The sequence below is a fragment of the Peromyscus californicus genome, unplaced genomic scaffold (genome assembly GCF_007827085.1).
Source record: "Peromyscus californicus insignis strain IS unplaced genomic scaffold, ASM782708v3 Scaffold_5__1_contigs__length_169319896, whole genome shotgun sequence".
Lineage (NCBI taxonomy): Eukaryota > Metazoa > Chordata > Mammalia > Rodentia > Cricetidae > Peromyscus > Peromyscus californicus.
This window is the reverse complement of record NW_026294573.1, coordinates 113,453,131-113,471,701: the sequence shown is the minus strand read 5'-3', so window position 1 is coordinate 113,471,701 and position 18,571 is coordinate 113,453,131. Positions and strand designations below refer to the sequence as shown.

General features: G+C 47.0%; 1 protein-coding gene across 2 annotated transcripts in view; it reads left to right on the top strand.

Moving 5' to 3' along the window:
- The window catches only part of Rragd (Ras related GTP binding D), a 39,668-nt gene that overhangs the window by 1,423 nt on the left and 19,674 nt on the right, over positions 1-18,571 (top strand). For both annotated transcript variants that reach the window (XM_052716571.1, XM_052716572.1), the window contains exon 2: positions 16,266-16,561. In XM_052716571.1, the coding sequence (XP_052572531.1) occupies positions 16,266-16,561 (296 nt within the window). The remainder of the gene's footprint in view (positions 1-16,265; positions 16,562-18,571) is intronic.

Sequence of the window (18,571 nt, the reverse complement as noted above, 5' to 3'; positions counted from 1 at the left end):
CCGTTGTTTAAATTGGTGTGTGTACCTGTGCGCCTCCCTCTTCGGGCCCTTTAATTGGTCCCACAGTGGCTCACTCAGTCACTTTTTTTTTAATTAAATTGTTCAGTCACTTTATTATTATTTAAATAGCATTCGTTAGGATCCAGAGAAAAGCTGAATGGGGATGTATTTGCAAGGTATTTGAAAAGGTAGGTGCACAATAGGGAGCTTGTGTGGCAGGTTACCGAGAGAAAGAAGACCCTATTCCAGAGGAAAAGCCAGTAATTTGATACTGTCCTGGGGGCCAGAGTTTGCCGGGAGGGCACGGACCCTGTTCTCTTTGTTGTTGTTGTTGTTTTGTTTTTCTCCCTGCAGTCTTTATTGGGTTGCTTGGGAGCACTTTTGAAATTTGATTTTTCAAAATTTGAAGTGAAAGTAAAGCCCTGCCTGAGGGGAAGAATTCCTGAAACAAAAGGTTTTTCCAGAGCCCGGAATGGGAGGGCCCCCGTGCTGTTACTCTGAAGGCAACCCTGCCTGCAGCTTTGTTTAGATGACTTCAGTAATAAGCCCCCCCCACTGGGAATTCCCGGGTCAGGCAGGCGGGATCCTGGAATCTTGCTATAAAAGGATACAGTACATTCACGTGGCGAGAAGCATGCATGTTAATTTCTGCTCCTGCAGACATTGCAGAAGCCTTGCTTTTCTCCGCTTTCTGTTTCACGCAGGTGGTCTGCTACCTTTTCCTATCCTTTATCTGTTGAACTTTCCCTTGTCCTTTGGCCTCTGTTCTTTAGTAGCTTCAGGCTGGAGGTTTAGGCCTTGGAGCACAATTATTAGAAAATCTGCCTTCCTCGGCCAGCAAGCACTTCCTGCAAGGGGCTGCCAACTGATTCCATCCCAGGGAGCTGGGACTGGGAGAGGGGAAGCCAAGAATTTAGACGGCCTGCTCCATGCCCTTCTGAAGGCTGTCTGGTTTTGTTTTGTTCTAAGGTGTGTGTGTGTGTGTGTGTGTGTGTGATGCAGGTGCCCAGAGGATGGTATCAGATCTGGAGCTGGAGTTACAGGACGTTGTGAGCCACCCAGCGTAGGTACTCAGAGCGACACGTGCTTTAACTGGTGAACCCTCCATTTCTGTAGCACATATTCCCATTTAGATTTTGGTAAAGGATGCATGTGTCTATTCTCAAACTTAAGAGAGAGTGAAAGTCAGGGTCTTCTTTAATCTGAGAAAAGATGGACGGTATGAACAACGCACTGATGAACTTTCTCCCGTCCCTCTGCCTAACAGATAAAGTGCCTGCATTTTTTAGTCGAAGTCTGGGAGTTTTCCCCAGTAGGAGCAGGACTCTCTCTGGTCCTGGTGGCCTGGTGGTGGGATGTTGGATTGACAGCATTGCTAGTTGAGACAGTTTGTCAGGAGCTGTCAGGAGAATGTAGACTGGAGATGGAAAGGTCCCACTGCCCCGTATGGAGCCCCTGATCTCATTTTAACCTGAGTACCCTACGAGTTTTACCACGTGTGCTGAGCTTGAGAATGTAGTGCAGCCAGGCTGAGACTTCTGTGCCTGTCTCCTTTGGCTTCCGCTCCATATCTTATTCATGAACAGCAGGAGTGTTTTCAAGCAGCTTAGTTCTGTTGAGGACCCCCTGAGGCACTACTTAACCCTTTGTTCTTTGTTGTTAATCGCAGTAAGGCAAGTCTCATCTTCAAATGCTGCCCCAAATCAAACTCCAGAGACGGACAAGAATTAAACCATTAAATACAATTCAACAGGGGCTAGAGAGACGGCCGAGTGGGTAAAGTGCTTGTTAGACAGGCCTGGGGACCTGAGTTCAGATTCCAGCATCCACTTAAGGGGGTGGGTGTGTGGTATGTGCCTGTAATCTCAGCCCTGGAGAGGGAAGACGAGAGACCCCTGCAGCTTACAATCAGCCTAGGCAAGGAGTCAAGTACCAAACTCAGACAGGGATCCTTCCGCAAAATAAGGTGGGTAATGAGGAAGTCCCCCTGGCATCCACATAAAGCACCAACACACACACACACACACACACACACACACACACACACACACACACACACATTATCGTACCCCCCCCAAACCAATTACCGTAGATTTAGAGGTGTCCTGGCCCCTGGTTTTGATCCTCAGCACCCCACATAAACCCATAATTGTGTCATAAATAATGATTAATTTTGTCACCCAGACTTTGAATTTGCTAAAGTAAATTACTGTGCTTTAAAATCTGACAAGGAACGAGACTAAAAGATATCCCTATTGTTACCTGCTCTTCCAGCATTTAATGAGACTGTAAAAGGTTTTCCCTAAAGTCCTCAGTTTTCAGGGGAAACTTGGTGAAGACAGCTGCTCACCCCAGTCTGCTTGAGTCTGGTCTGTGTTTTCACAGTGGCCTGTGCCCATTGGAGTCGGAGGAAGTGACAGTTTGGATTGTTACTGGAGTCACAGTAGGGTGAGCTGGTGATACTCCCTGATGGATATACAGGTGCTGAATGCAGTAAGTCCCACCTACCAGCCGTTAATAAGCTGGGTGTGGTGGTATAAGTCTGTAATCTCAGCACTCCAAAGACAGGGCACAGGATCACCAGTTCAAGGTCTGAACTGCACCTGATGCTGTACTTTTATTAGCCACCTCTCCTATTTTATTATTAGGACAGACGTGGGGTAGTGTAAAGGAAAGCATAAGGAAGTGTAAGCAAGTTCTAGATAAGTGATGGGCTCTGAGTTTGAAAGAGCGTCTTGTCTTTCCAAGCTTTCTGTCCCAGGTGTCACCACTTTATTTTAGATTATCATCCCCAACCCCACAGCAGTGCAGCTCAGTTCTGCTTCCTAAGTCACATCTTTCTTGTTCCTACCTCCTTTATTCTTTAGTATCTTGTCCTCATAAAAAGTGGGCCCTAGTGCTCACATATCAATCCTGCCCGCCCTCAAGCATCAGTCCCTGCCTGCCTTCTTCCTTATTGAGGCAGTATGACTTGTTAGTGCTGGACCCTGGGGCCTCCAGGGATCCCAGTGTCTCAGACTCCCATCTCACAGTAGTTCACTGGGATACAAATGCACAGTGTTGTATTGGGCTGTAAGTACATTGTGGGGATCCAGACTCGAGGCCCCAGACCCATACCACTTTAAAAATTAAAATAATAAAAATTCTGTCTCCACTGTCGAACCTTGTAAAGTTCTTTGGTGACGGTGGCTCTCCCTAGTTTTGCTGTGACTCAGATAGGCTCTTCAGCTCCTCTGTTAATGTGTCTGAGAAGCCATTGATTCTCTTCTTATAGCTCTCTGAGAAGGATTGTCACTTGTTTCTCAGTGTGTAAAAGAGGTTTATGTAAAAGCAGCCTCGAGTTTATCTCAAACAATTTAAAAAATAAAAAAGTTCCTGCCGGGCAGTGGTGGCGCACACCTTTAATCCCAGCACTCGGGAGGCAGAGCCAGGCGGATCTCTGTGAGTTCGAGGCCAGCCTGGACTACCAAGTGAGTTCCAGGAGAGGCGCAAAGCTACACAGAGAAACCCTGTCTCCAAAAACCAAAAAAAAAAAAAAAAGTTCCTAAGAACACTTCCTCCTTTAGGAAGTACTGGTAAATCACAACACATTAGAGACAAAACTGAATATATATTGAATATTTATGTATTCAGTCATGCTTTTTAGTTCCCCACTAGTATGATTTCAGAGAATTTTATAAAAGATTTTGTTTCTACATGTAACTTTTTTATCTTATGTTCTTGGAATAGGGTCTCACTATGTAGTTCTAGTTGACCTGGAACTTGCTAGGTAGGATAATCTGTGCTCAGATTTAAGAGATCACCCTCAAAGGACTCACTGTCATGAGCCAGAGTTTATGCAGAGAGCATCCCTGTTGCCCAGGGAGAACCCCTGACCAGTGGTGTTTAGGAATATTTAACTACGCCAAAAGGTGTTGTATTTGTTTAACTATGTAAAGATGTGTTGCTGTTTTACCTTGCCTGCCTAAGGCACCTGATTGGTTTAGCAAAATGCTGAACAGCCAATACTGAGGGAGGAGGCATAGGTGGAGCTTCCAGACAGAGAAAGGGGCAGAGAGAGTAAGTAGGAGGAATTTAGGCTTGGGGATGAAAAAAAAGAAGAAGAAAGAAAAGGAGATGACAGGGGCCAGAGAGACAGACATGAAGAAAGCAGAAAAGTAGGACATACAGAATGAAAGAAAGATAAAAAGCCACAAGATAAAACATAGATGAATAGAAACAGGTTAAATTAAGTTAAAAGAACTAGTGGGACAAGCCTAAGTTAAGGCCAAGCATTCATAATTAATAATAAGCTTTTGCGTCTTTATTTGGGAGCTGGTTGGTGGCCCAAAGAAAAATCACCACTACATAGTGGTTCTCAACATGTGGGTTGCTACCCTTTTGTGTGTGTGTGTGTGTGTGTGTGTGTGTGTGTGTGTGTGTGTGTGTTGAACGACACTTTCAAAGGTATCCCATATTAGATACCTGCATATCAGATATTTACCTTACGACTCATAACTAGCAAAATCACAGTTATGAAGTAGCAATGAAAATAATTTCATGGTTGGGGGGGGCACCAGAACATGAGGAACTGTTTTAAAGGGTTGCAGCATTAGGAAGGTTGAGAACTACTGCTGCTCCCGACCTAAGGAGCCTGGGCAGCACTGTGAAGAAGATCGGTGTGAGGAAGTGCACCCTGACACTCTAATCTCATTTTCTTCAGTTCTGGCGAACTGGTCATGGTTCTGACCAAGCACAGTCTTTCAGAGCCCAGTGCTCATGGTAGAAATCCATCTTCTTTTTGCAAGGCTGCTTAGGTTCGGGCAGGGCTCTGCTGGATAATTCTAGGTTAAATAACCGGTCCAAAGTGTTAAAGACTGGTAATATCCCAAAACCAGGTGACTCTCTCCCCTAATTGCTGTCCCTTGGCTGGGGTGGCAAGGTCCCCTAGGGTCTTCATTTGTCTAGTCTATCAGCTGGGCTGTTTGGGGAATTTGAGCAGGATCAGGACCAGGGGGTGAAGGGGAATATCTGCTGTGTCCCTGACCATGGTAATTTCTCCTAGACAGAGTAACTGATTCACTTCACACACGGTACCAAGTGCCAGAGTCAGGCATAAAGTTTGTTTGTTTCTTTTCCTTTTTTTCTTTCTTTCTTTAAAGATTTTATTTTATGTATATGAGTGTTTGGTTTGCATGTTATATATGTATATTTTGTGTGTGCCTGGTGCCCATGGAAGTCAGAAGAAGGTGTTGGATGACTGTGAGCCGCCATGGGTTGCTGAGAATTGAAATTGAACCTGGTTCCTCTGCAAGAGCATTAAGTGCACTTAATGGCTGAGCTCCAGACATGAAGTTTGTGTGTGTGTGTTTGTTTATGTGTGTGAGCATGCACATGTGTGTGGAGGCCAGAAGTCAACCTTGAGTGTCATTCCTCAGGTGCCTTGTCTTTTGAGACAGGATCTCTCACTTGACCAGGAACTCACCAAATGGACTGGGCTGTGAGCACCAGGGGTCGGTCTGTTGCCGTCACCCTAGCCCTGGGATTATAAATGCAGGCTACCACACCCTACATTTTTTTTTTTTTTTAATATGAGGCAGTGTGGTGGTTTGAATAGGTATGATCCCCATAGACTTATATGTTTGAATGCTTGGCCCACAGGGAGTGGCACTGTGGGGGTGGGCTTTGAGGTCACATATATGCTCAAGCCACACCCAGTGTGGTGCACAGTCTCCTGCTGCTGCCTGAGTGGGGAGGGGATCAAGATGTAGAACTCTCAGTTCCTTCTCAAGCACCATGTCTTCCTGAGTGCTGCCATGCTTCTGCCATAAGGATAATGGACTAAACATCTGAAACTGTAAGCCAGCTCCAATTAAATGTTTTCCTTTATAAAGAGTTTCTGTGATCATGATGTCTCTTCACAGCCATAGAAACCCTAACTAAGGAAGACAGAGTCTCTCTATGTAGCCCTGGCTGTCCTAGAATTATCTATGTAAATCAGGCTGGCCTCAGACTCACCTGCCTCTGCCTCCTGTGTGTTGAGATTAAAGATAAGTGCCACCGTGCCCGGCTCACATCCCACTGTGTCGTGTGGGTCACCGACCTTTGAGTCGTACCATATGCCACACCCATCCTCATAAACAAGTGAATTAGCCAGATTGAAAGTGGAAGGCAGAAAATGGTGTATTCCATGTGCCATGTTGTGAACAGGGCCAAAGAGATCCAGCAGAGCCCCGAGACTGCCTCTTCTGAGTCCTGAAGTAAGATTAAAATTTAAATAAAGGTCCCAGGATATGCCTGTGTGAGCAGTCCCATCAAGCTGTGGTCCCGCCCACGGCTGACCCATCATTGTCTGGGCTTCAGTCTCATCCTGTGAGGTGGTCTGACAAGTAGTTAGAACTGTATGAGATCTCCTAAAGCCCAGATCCCCCTCTGGCAGGTTCCCTTTCCTTCTCCTGGGAAAATTCCCATTTCTTTGGGGTCCATTGTTTGAGTAGTCTGATAATCAAACTGACAGACACAAGTGTCTGTTCTCCTGCCAGGCCTGTGACAAGCTGAAAGGGTCAGATTATGCAATACAAACACTCTTCCCCCAGCCCCCAGGGCGTCGTTTGAGTCCCGCCCACAGACCCTTCCTCGGGAGCCTTATTTCTGGAGGGAACTTCCTGAAATTAACGTGAATGAGACCACATTAATCTCTTGTATTAGGGTTAAATGCAAAAGTTACCAGCACTGAATTGGTGAGCTAGTCTATGTTGTTGAACAAAACAGCTCTCGCCTCAAATGGTTTATTCTGGAGCAACTATGAGTGACTTTGGCATGGGAATATAATAGAATGTTCTAACATAGAAACATTTTATAGTAACAGAACAGAGTTACAAATCAAGACATTTAAAAAAATACAGTGTCGGAGACATCAGAGAGAAGGATTTCAGTAAGATGAGGGAATCTCCTACAAACCTCAACTGCTGATGGCTTTTGTGACTTTTGGATTGATGGAAGCTAATAGTGGGCTAAATTGATACATTCCAAAAGGTTTTTACTATCAGTCACAGAAGTGGGCAAGGAATGGCTGTTTAGGGGGCTAATGATAGTCTAGGAAAAGGTGTAATCAAGCTCCGGATCTGCAACATTCCAACCTCTCCACATCACTGCATTTCTCATCAGTCGGTCTGCAGACACAGCTTCAGAAGTCTCATCCACATCTGTTGGGACCTTGTCAACTAATTTATTCAAGGTAGTTACTGAGTGGTTGCCACATGCCTTATGTATGTATCCTTCTGAGAGAGAGAGCACACAAGGAAACCAATAGGACAGATACGCAAAGTAAAAGAATTGCGTAGTGAAGACTATTTAAAAGACACAGGTTCTAGTCTAGGAAGTGATGGGGTATGGTTTAGGTCAGAGAAGGTGATATAGCAGGGCTGAGTGAGGGAGAAAAAGTCTGGGGAAGCCTCCTAGATAGAGGAAGAGGTGAGGCAAGACCCTGTGAGGCCCTTCCAGAAAGCTTGAGTGGCTGGGAAGGAAGGAGAATTTGGTGTGTGAGTGAGAATAGTGTTTAGAGAGAGAAGATAGCATCAGGGTGCTCCTGGGCTGTGGCTCCCTGTAGACAGATGTTTCCTGTCCTGACCACCTGCTCCCCATCCTGGTAGCTGCTTCCAAATTACCACACAGAGACTTAATATTGTTTATAAATGCTTGGTCGATAGCTCAGGCTTATTACTAACTAGCTTTTACATTTAAATGAACCCATTTTTATTAATCTATGTTTTGCCATGAGGCTCGTGGCTTTGCCTGTTCCTCTAGCATCTTTCTTCCCCTGTGGCTTGCTGGCATCTCCCCTGACAACACCCTCCTACTTCCCACCATTCTCAGTTTGGCTTTCCCACCTAATTTCCTGCCCAGCTACTTCCTGCCCAGCCTGTCAGCTTCTTATTAACCAGTGACCAATGAGAGTAATACAAATTCATAGTGTAGAAAAGGATTGTTCCACAGCAGCTCCTCTTGCCTTCAGGATGCACCCTGGTCCTCCATCCCTGTCACTTGCTCAGGTCTCCTCCTAGAACAACCTTTGTCTCCACAGTTCCTCTTTAAGGCTTTGAACTTTTAGCTTCCTAGGCATTGTCGTGTGCCTTTCTCAAGTCTCCATCCCTCTCTTTGCATCTGCAGCCCTGCCTCACGTGGGGAGGCATTCAGGGCATGAAATAAGAACAATACCCTTTTACATGTTTCATCCCATGTCAGCAACAGCCTCCAAGGCCCTTTGCCACTCTTTAGAGCCCTCTGTGGAGCTCCCTGTCTGTGGTTCTTCCTGTAGCTAGCCTCTGAACTCATACTGTTCAGAGCACCTGCCGGCCTTCAGCATTTATCTTCCCCAGTCCCCCGAGACATGATCAGGAAGTGTTGGTGGAGAGCCCTTCTGAGGGAGGCTGAGGCACTTACCTTCCTCCTGGGAGCTCTCTCTAGTGTTGTGGAGATGGGAGCTGTTTGAGGGAAGGGAACTGCATTCTGTGGGAAGGGACTTGAATCCTGGACAAGTATATTACATGTTACATACACTGGTACTCTGCCTATCATGCCATTCAGGCCCTAGGGTCTTCTTAGGCAGATTTTGGAGCAGACAGAAAAGGGTTTGGTAGAGTGCTTGCCGGGCAAGCAGAAAGCTCTGGCTTCAGTCCCTATCACCACATAAACAGTGGTACAAGCCTGTAATACCAGCCGTTAGAAGGCAGAGGCAGGAGGAGCAGGAGTTTGAGATCATGGTCTGCTCTACTGGGAGTTTGCTATAGCCATGATCAACATTGTGGCTGATGGCGAGGCCCTGGGCCTCGTCTCCTTCAAGCTCTTTGCAGACAAAGTTCCAAAGACAGCAGAACACTTATGTGCTCTGAGCACAGGAGAGAAAGGATTTGGATGTAATGGTTCCTCCTTTCACAGAACTATTTCAGGGTTCATGTGCCAGGGTGGTGATGTAACACGCCACAATGACACTGGCGGCAGGTCTGTCTATGGGGAGAAATTTGAGGATGGAACTTCATCCTGAAGCATACAGGTCCTGGCATCTTGTCCACAGTGAATACTGAATCAAACAAGATGGTTCCCAGTTTTCCATCTGTGTAACACGAAATCTAATAGGTCTTTTAATTAAAAAACCTGGAGCCAGATATTGGGGTAAATGCTGAAAGATCAGAGAGACAAAGGAACAAGCCACTGCCACGTCTCACCTCGCCAACTCCACGAATCCTCAGTTTGAAAGCCTCTCAGTCAGTCCTTAGCCAAAAGGCCTCAGCCGAAAAAGCTTCAGCCCAAAAGCCTTTAGCCAAAAGGGCTCCTCAAACGAAAAGGGCTTCTGCTAAAAAGGCTTTAGTTCCTGTCTCCTGACGCCCTATATACCTTTTTCCTCACAGCGATTTCACTTCCTTCCTAGAGCTGGCATCAAAGGCGTGTGACTCCCAAGTACTGGGGTTAAAGGTGTGTGCCACCACTGCCTGGCTCTGTTTCTCTCCTAGACTGAATCATCTCATGTAGTCCAAGGTGGCTTTGAACTCACAGAGCTGCCTCCCCAGTGCTAGGATTAAAGGTGTGTGCCACCACTGCCTGGCATCTATGTTTAATCTAGTGTGTAGACGAAATTCTAAACGGTCTTATTAAATAAGAAACACAAAGCCAAATACAGAGTTAAAAAGCCCAAGAGATCAGAGCACTAGCCTTTAGCCTGCCACTCACTGCCGTCCTTCCCCTGAGAGAGAGAGACCTCCTCCTGTGTGACCTGTCTTTTTATTGCCTTTCTGTTCTACCTTCTCCTTGGCTCTAAACCCAACCACATGATTTCCTCATCACTGCCTGTCTATACAGACCTCCAGGTCTCTATGGTTCGTACTGGGATTAAAGGTTAGGGTCACCGCTTGGCTGTGTCCTTGACTACACAGAGACTCTGCCTGCCATGTGATCGGATTAAGAGCCTGTGCCACCATCGCCAGACTTCTGCTAAATGGCTTGCTTTTAGCTCTGATCCCCAGGCGACTTTATTAACGTACAAATAAAATCACATTTCAGCACAAATAAAATATCACCATACTAGTGGCTTGCTCTGTCCTCTGATCTTCAGGCAAACTTTATTAGGGTACACAATAAATCACCACACATCTGCACTGCTAAGACTGAGTAGCTGGGTGGCCAGCGTGGTCTTAGGGAACGGGGGAAGAAGGCGTGGGCATCGTGGAAGCCTCGGAGTGTTTTGGTCCAGGCATGATAGGACCAGCAAGGAGATCACCATTGCTGACTGTGGACAAGTCGGGCTCCTTCTCCTTCGGTCGCACAGGAGAGCACCCTCACCCCATCTGCTCGCAGTACCCTGTAACCCTGCTCTCACTGAAGATCTGTGGGTTCCACATTTTCCTCATTGCCCTCCAAGTCTACATGGACTGCAGAGTTAAGTTTATGATTATGAATAGATTAAATGAGAACTGTGAAGGAGAAGGAGGAGAAGAAAGGTGGGCGGGAGGACTGGTGGGGTGGACTTGTCAGCAGTACTTTCATATCTTCAGCAATGGTGTATTAATTTATTTTTCAATGGTGACTCACAATAATAAAACGTATTTTCATCAGGAACCAGCACGTACATGTAAATAAACCCGAGTTTCACTAAGTAGTGCTTATTCTGTACATAATATACTCTGTTTGCTGGTTTCTTCTTTTATATAATTTTGTTATTTGTGCTGTTACCATTGTTTTATTCATTTTTTTAAACAGTGACTGATGTGTCCTGTTATAAATTATGAGTGTAGAGTCTTGGATGTTAGAAGATCGTATGGTTTGATAGGAATTCCAACCACACCCCATGGTCTTGCATGTCCGGCGGGACACTTAGTGATCTCCACCTAGTCGTTTCCGGGTCATACGTCCTGCGTGACCCACGCCCCATGGTTACGTGGTTATGTAGTTGCACAGTTGCGCGGACGTGCGTGATCTCTGCGCGTGGGCTCGTGTGCGCAGATGCGTCCTGGCCTTTATAAGGTGGCGCCATGTTCCCCTGTCTCTTTGTCTCTCTGTCTCTCTCTCTACACCTCTCTTTCTGCCAGGCCTGGCTGCTTCTCTCCTATTCCCTCTTCTCTCTAATAAAGCCCATTCTAACTCTGGTAGCCATGGCTCGTGACTCTTCCACCGAACAACCAGCAATCCTCTCATGGTTGACATGAAGCCATCCTGTAGGACATGGTAAGGAATGGTCTGGTTTTAATGTGGAGGCTCTGCTGAGTGTACTGCCATGTCCAGCCTTGTGATCCGGGTAGACCCCTTGGGTACTTGTCAGCAGCTGGGGAGGGTTCGCAGAAGCGGCAAAGCAGTGGTTAGACACCTAACTGAAGTGAAGAACTGCATCACAGGCCTCCAGGGACCCCTGGTCCTTGCTGATGGCATCTTGCTGACCTGGCTGCCATTCCCCACCGGAGTTAGCGTGTGCTGGACCTCGGCAGGCAGGAAAACACATCCAGCTCCATGTGCAGTAGCAGCTGCACCTCTTGTTTTACTTAACTGACTTCACCTGATCCTTCTAAACCCGCACACCTCCCTCTTCACCAAGGCTCTTTTGCCACCCCCCAGCCCCCTGAGAGGAGACACTCCAGCCTGGATTTACAGACTCAGCTGAAGACTACACCCACATCTAGCAACATTACCTGGTTGGAAAGACAACGTGTGGGCACTGTATGTAATTCTGGTGACTTTTCGTTTGTTTGTTTATTGAACAAAGTTGTATTCAGGAAGAGAATGGTCAGTAGATGAGGCCAGTGGACAAATAAAGGTGTTTGCTGCCAGGCCTGATGACCTGAGTTTGATCCCCAGCACTTCTGCTCCCTAGGCTGGCCCCGGGGCATTGCTGCCATCTAACACTTGTTGTTTGGGAGGTAGAAATAAGAGCAACCAGAGCTCATTCAATTTCTTTTCCTTGGGATTTCGTTTTTAAAATAGCTTGTATTAAAGTACAATTTGCAAAAATAAGTACACATTTGATATGGTTTTGAAAGCACCACAGTGTAAAGGAAATATCCATCCACCATGTCCACTGCAAAGTCGCCCTATCCCCTTGGGGTCTCTTCCACCCCTGCTCCTGACCCCAGGCAGCCACCGAGGTCTTGTGTGCCATTGTATGTTAGTTTATATTGTTTCAGAATGTCAGGAAAAAATAGAACTGAATCCTTTTCTGCAGTTCATCAGTGAGCACCAACGACTTCCTCCTTGCCTCCCTTCCTGTGCCGACAATCCAGCTTGGAACTTTGTGCATACTAGCAAGCACCGGTCGCTGCTTAATTCTTTGTATTGCTAGGATATGCTATGATTTGCTTATCCATTTACCTGTTGGTAGACATTTGAATTGTTCTCAGTTTTTGAGTATTATGGATAAAGTAGGGATAGTAGGGATGAGGTTGTTTTGTTTTGTTTTTTTTTTTCAAGACAGGGCTTCTCTGCATAGCCCTGGCTGTCCTGGAACTCTCTATGTAGACAAGTTTGGCCTCAAACTCGCAGAGATCTTCCTGCATCTGCCTCCTGAGTGCTGGGACTAAAGGCGTGCACCACCAACACCCGGCCCAGATGTGCTTTTTTGTGCAAGTTTTTTTAAGAGAGTGTGCGTGCACACACACACACACACACACACACACACACACACACACACTCACACACTCACACACACTCGGGTGCTTGTAGAGGTCAGAGGCACTGCATCCCCTTGGAGCTGCAGTTACCGGTGGTATAAACTTAACTTGGATCCTCTGTAAGAACAGTATGCACTCTTAACTGCCAAGCCATCTCTCTAGCCCATTGTACAAGTTTTGGATGGACATATGCTTTCATTTTTCTTAAGATTTAATTTTTTTGATGTGCATTAGTGGTTTATCTGCATGGATATCTGTGTATTATATGTGTACCTGGTGCCCACAGAAGCCTAAAGATGATGTCAGTTGCCCTGGAAACTGGAGTTACAGACAGTAATGAGCCATGTGGGTGCTGGGAATTGAACCTGTGTCTTCTTCAAGAGCAGTCAGTGCTCTTAACCACTGAGGCACCCCTCCAGCCCCTCCTGATGGTTTTAAGGGTTTTGTTGTTCTCAGTGTTTTACATTTCTATTTAGTGGATCTATTTACTTTGTCTTTCTCTGCACTTGGGGAGGGCTCATTGCACTGTTCAGTCCTGCTGACTACTCTGCTCTGCTGTCTTCATTGCTGGGGGACTAGTCCTGCTCTGCTGTCTTCATTGCTGGGGGACTAGTCCTGCTCTGCTGTCTTCATTGCTGGGGGACTACTCCTGCTCTGCTGTCTTCATTGCTGGGGGACTAGTCCTGCTCTGCTGTCTTCATTGCTGGGGGACTACTCCTGCTCTGCTGTCTTCATTGCTGGGGGACTACTCCTGCTCTGCTGTCTTGCTTTGCTGGAAGGACTAGTCCTGCTCTGCTGTCTTGCTTTGCTGGGGGACTAGTCCTGCTCTGCTGTCTTCATTGCTGGAAGGACTAGTCCTGCTCTGCTGTCTTGCTTTGCTGGGGGTTGAACGGAGGTGGGGGCTCTCTATGCAAGGCAGGTGCGCTACCACTGAACAGCAAGCCCAACCCCTGCTGCTTTTTGTTTCTCTGAGGCAGGGCCTCATATTGTCCAAAATGGCCTTAAACTGGTCCCTCCTGAGCACTGGGCTTGTAGGCACAGGTGGCTGTGCTCTGCCCTTTTGGGGACTTCTTTGGTAGATAGCAGGACTTCTGAGTCTTACTCCTGATGCCACTAATGTTTATTTTACACATTCCTCTCTCTCTCTCTCTCTCTCTCTCTCTCTCTCTCTCTCTCTCTCTCTCTCTCTCCTTTGGTTTTTCGAGACAGGGTTTCTCTGTGTAGCTCTGGCTCTGAAACTTGCTCTGTAGACCAGGCTGGCCTCAAACTCGGAGATTTGCCTGCCTCTGCCTCCAAGTGCTGGGATTAAAGGCGGCGCTTTCTCCCTCTTTACCAGTTCTTCCTTCCCCTCCTTGTCTGGGTTGAGTCCACCTTTCATCCTGTCTGCCTTGTCCCCACAGTATGTTTATTTCCAGAACCTCCATGTCCCTTTCCCTGGATTGCGCATGCTCTGAGATGATGATCGTTCTTTCCTTTAGATTCCACCTTTGTAACTGGGGGCTCTGCTCTGATTCTGTCGTGAGCTTGCTGCTCCCATCCATCGAGCCTGCATGCTCTTCTGCAGTCAGCATCTCAATCGGAACATTTCTCACATGTTTGCCATTTGAGGGAATGTCTGGAAGAGAGATGGCAGGTTCTGCCTCCGACGGTTTTAGTTCCCATGAGCTGCAGTAAGAACGACTACACCCCGGTTTCCCAGGCCTGCGGGCTCCTCTCCCATCTGTGCTTGTATTGCTTAGGGGCTTCTCATAACTGAGTTCTGGGTTTGGGTTTGGCTACTGTCTAGAATGTATACTCTTCTTCTGGTTTTAGGAATTCAGTTTGGGAAGGCACTAACATGTGACCTAAGTCCTGTTTGCTCTGATTTCCTGAGGCAGACTTGTCATGGCAGTCCTGTGAGAGCATGCAGGAATGAGGAAGGAAGCTAATGCCTTTTAGATGTATTTCCTCCCCTAGATTACAACTTGTATCATGTATGGAAGCTGGTTGTTGAACGGGGGTGGTGGGGGGGGACGGACGGGGGACGGGCACGTGGTCGACAACGACTGTGCAGCCATGGTGTGGGGGAGGGGCATGGTGAGAGCAAGGTGTGTGGAGGGGGTGAGCTGATGCTTAAGGTGGAATTTGCCTCCTGGGCCCACATGGAAGGAGGAGAGAACTGGCTCAGGTTGTCCTCCGACCTCCACATGCACGCCATGCCCCCCTCCCCACCATGAAGAAATGTAATTAAATAATTCTTAAACAGAGATGTGCTTCGAATCCTGTACATAGTATCTGTGAGTTTGAGGCCAACTGGGTCTGCATAGTGAGTTCCAGGGGCTACATAGTGAGACTCTGCTCAAAAAAACGAAAAACAAAGTCTTCAAGTCCATAGGTAAACATTCAAGTATTTGGTGTTTGTTACCAATTCAGCAATTGGAGAAGCTGAAAAGGAGAGACAGACAGACAGACAGACAGACAGAGGACTCACTATGTAATTCTGGCTGGCCTTGAGCTCACGTAAACCTGCCTGTCTCTGCCTCCTGAGTGCTGAGATCAAAGGTGCCTAATCTAAGGTCTCTAAGATGTCTGTCTACGTTTCTCCCTAAGAGCTTAGTTTTAGCTCCTAGGTTGAGGTGTTTGGTCCATTTTGAATTAACCTGTGTTCAGTCTCAGGTAAGGGTCTTTGCGTATAGATGACCAGTTGGCCCAGATCCTTGGCTGATTGAGTCTTCATGCCTTGTAGCTCAGACTAGCCTAGACCTCGTGATCCTCCTGACTTGGCCTCCCAGGTGTTGGAATTATAGGCGTGTACCACCACGCCTGCTTGAGTCTTAATTAATTTAGGTCCTTGATTTCATTTAACGATTATAACAGACCTGAGACGTGTTTATTATTGTCATTGATTACAGATTTTTAAAGCTGATTCTCTTTTTGAAGGAAGATTTTGTTTTTATTTTTTAAATTAGGCATACATATGTGTGTCTGAGTGAGGGTTCATGCACAAGAATGTGGTTCCCACAGAGTCTGGAGGAGAAGGTTGGATCCCCTGGAGCTGGCGCAGTGAGCCGCCTGACTGGAGTGCTGGGACCAAACTCCAGTTCTGTAGGAGCGGCCACAGAGCCCTCTCTCCAGCCTCATTTGGTTTAAACGTTAATAGCTGTCCGTGGTTATCTTACCAGATGACGGAAGCCGACGTGGACAGTCCTGGAGAGAGGTCTGAGTCTCCTGTGCTCTCTCAAGTCCGAGTCGGAGGTCCCTGGCCTGTGCCTATGTTCTAGGCTGGGAGACCCACAAGGGTTCCAGCCAGGAGAGGGTTACCAAGAACCTAGAGACTCTGACGGCCATGTAGAGGAGGGTGTGGCTAGAGACCTGAGTTCTTTTTTAGGCAGTGAGCCCTAGGAAGCCTTTGCTTTTTTTATTCCAGCGTCCCTGCTTGGGATGCTGAGCCATACACTGGGACTCTGCCCTTCAGGGATGTGTGAGGAAGCTGGGGCAGTTTTCAGGGTTCTTATGTCCCCACGTTGTCCCCCTCACTAATGGTAGAGGTGACACTGGAAAAGCAGTATCTGAGTGACAGACCATCTGAGGTGGAGGCAGAACTCCCCGTTAGCTGCTGTGAAGGACTCACCCCATCCTTTTCTGTGGTTTCTCCAGTTCTGGACTTCAGTGACCCCTTCAGCACGGAGGTGAAGCCCAGAATCCTGCTCATGGGTCTCAGAAGGAGCGGCAAGTCATCCATACAGAAAGTTGTCTTTCACAAGATGTCCCCGAGCGAGACCCTGTTCCTGGAGAGCACCAACAAGATCTGTAGGGAGGACGTGTCCAACAGCTCCTTTGTCAACTTCCAGATCTGGGACTTCCCGGGGCAGATTGACTTTTTTGACCCGACCTTCGACTATGAGATGATCTTCCGGGGAACAGGAGCGTTGATCTTTGTCATCGACTCCCAGGTACACAGAGCCTCACCACAGGCAGCACCTGCCTACCTCCCCATAGCCATTTGCAGTGGTTTTTGTTCTTGTAAAAGTGTGTGTGTGTGTGTGTGTGTGTGTGTGATGCGATGCACATACAAATGTGTGTGCAAGCTTTCATTCACCATAGCTCGTGTGTGTGTGTGTGTGTGTGTGTGTGTGTGTGTGTGTGTGTGTAAGAGAGATCGGAGGGCATCTCTTCAGAGTCTTCTCTCCCACACCTTGTGGGGTCAGAGGATCAAGTTTAGGTTGTTAGGTCTGAGCCAAGCACCTTTACCAGCTGAGTCATACTGGGCCCAGTGGTTTAGGTTTTCAAATCCGCAATAGGTCCTTCTGTCAGACAAGGATTTCTCAGAGCCTTCAGATTCTGCAGCAGAAAAGGTTCCCTGTCCTGTCATAGCGCAAACTCCCTTAACCCATAAGATCATAACCTGGTGTGGTAGTTTGGATGTGACTGGCCCCCCATAAGCTCATAGGGAATGGCACTATTGGGAGGTGTGGCCTTGTTGGAGGAAATGTGTCACTGTAGAGGCAGGCTTTGAGGTGTCATATGCTCAAGCCACACCCAGTATCTCAGACTACTTCCCATTGGCCTGCATATCAAGATGTAAAACTCACAGCTCCTTCTCCAGCACCATGTCTGCCTGCACGTCTCCATATCCCACCACGATGATAATGGACTGAACCTCTAAACTGTAAGCCAGCCCCATTTAAATGATTTCCTTTATAAGAGTTGCCGTGGTCATGGTGTCTCTTCACAGCAATAGAAACTAAGACACCTGGGAAACCTCATAGATGAAGGGCAGATCCCAGAAGACGTGTGGGATGATGACAGGTTCTCTGCAGTAAACGTTTACTTAGAAGGCTACATATTACAGTATTTATTTTCAAAGTAGACAGAATTCTAAGTGAAAATTTTCTTCTGAATCAAAGTATTATTTTAAATTATTATTATTTTTAAAGATTTATTTGTTTATTATGTGTACAGTGTTCTGCCTGCATGTATGTCTGCAGGCCAGAAGAGGACACCAGATCTCATAGATGGTTGTGAGCCACCATGTGGGTGCTGGGAATTGAACTCAGGACCTGTGGAAGAACAGCCAGTGCTCTTAACCTCTGAGCCATCTCTCTAGCCCCTTAAATTTATTATTTTATCTGTATGGGTGTTTTACCTGTGTGTATGTCTGTGAACTACCTGTATACCTGGTGCCTTCAGAGGCCTGAAGAGGGTGTGGGATCTCCTGGAACTGGAGTTACAGACAGTTGTGAGCTGCCGTGTGGGTGCTGGGAAGTGAACCTGGGTCCTCTGCAAGAGCAACCAGTGCTCCTAACCACTAAGTCATCTCTCCAGCCCTTGATTCAAATTATTCTTAGCAGTATATACTTGATTACTATAACTCTTGTATGTATTTTGTAGATGACTGTTAAAATGTGAGGTAGGTATCTGGTAGGAAGACGGATATTTGATTGATTTTTCCACAGTTCACATCTGTGTTTGAATCTGCAGTTCTGTTTTCGTTCTTTGCTCCTATAGCTGTGAGTACCGAGAAATGTGTTCATATGGATGAGTTGGGAATACAGAGTGAGTTTTGTCATAACATTTTGCACAAGAATTTTAAATCCTTCTAAATTGTGTCTCCTACATGATCTGATTTTCTGTCATAAAAATTGTTTTTAGTAGTTTATTAACAGTTCTGTGTAGTCTTCCTTCAACTTGGTTGTAAGCGAAGAGTAGGGAGCCCTTGACTGGTGAGGAGCCCCGTTCCCCAGCCATTGGCCATTCTCTCCATCCTCTCCAACTGGGGCCTTGCCACTGGGCTCAGTGGGAAGAGGAGGAAGGGAGACCAGGCTGGCCAGTGCTGGGGAAGGTGTGTGGGGTTGGGGCCTTAGAGGGTGTCTGAGACTGTGGTGCCGCCTTCAGGCTTTCCCAGGCCTAAAGGGAGCGGTTCTCTAGGGAATGCCAAATCCAGCCTAGAGTGAGGGTCGGGG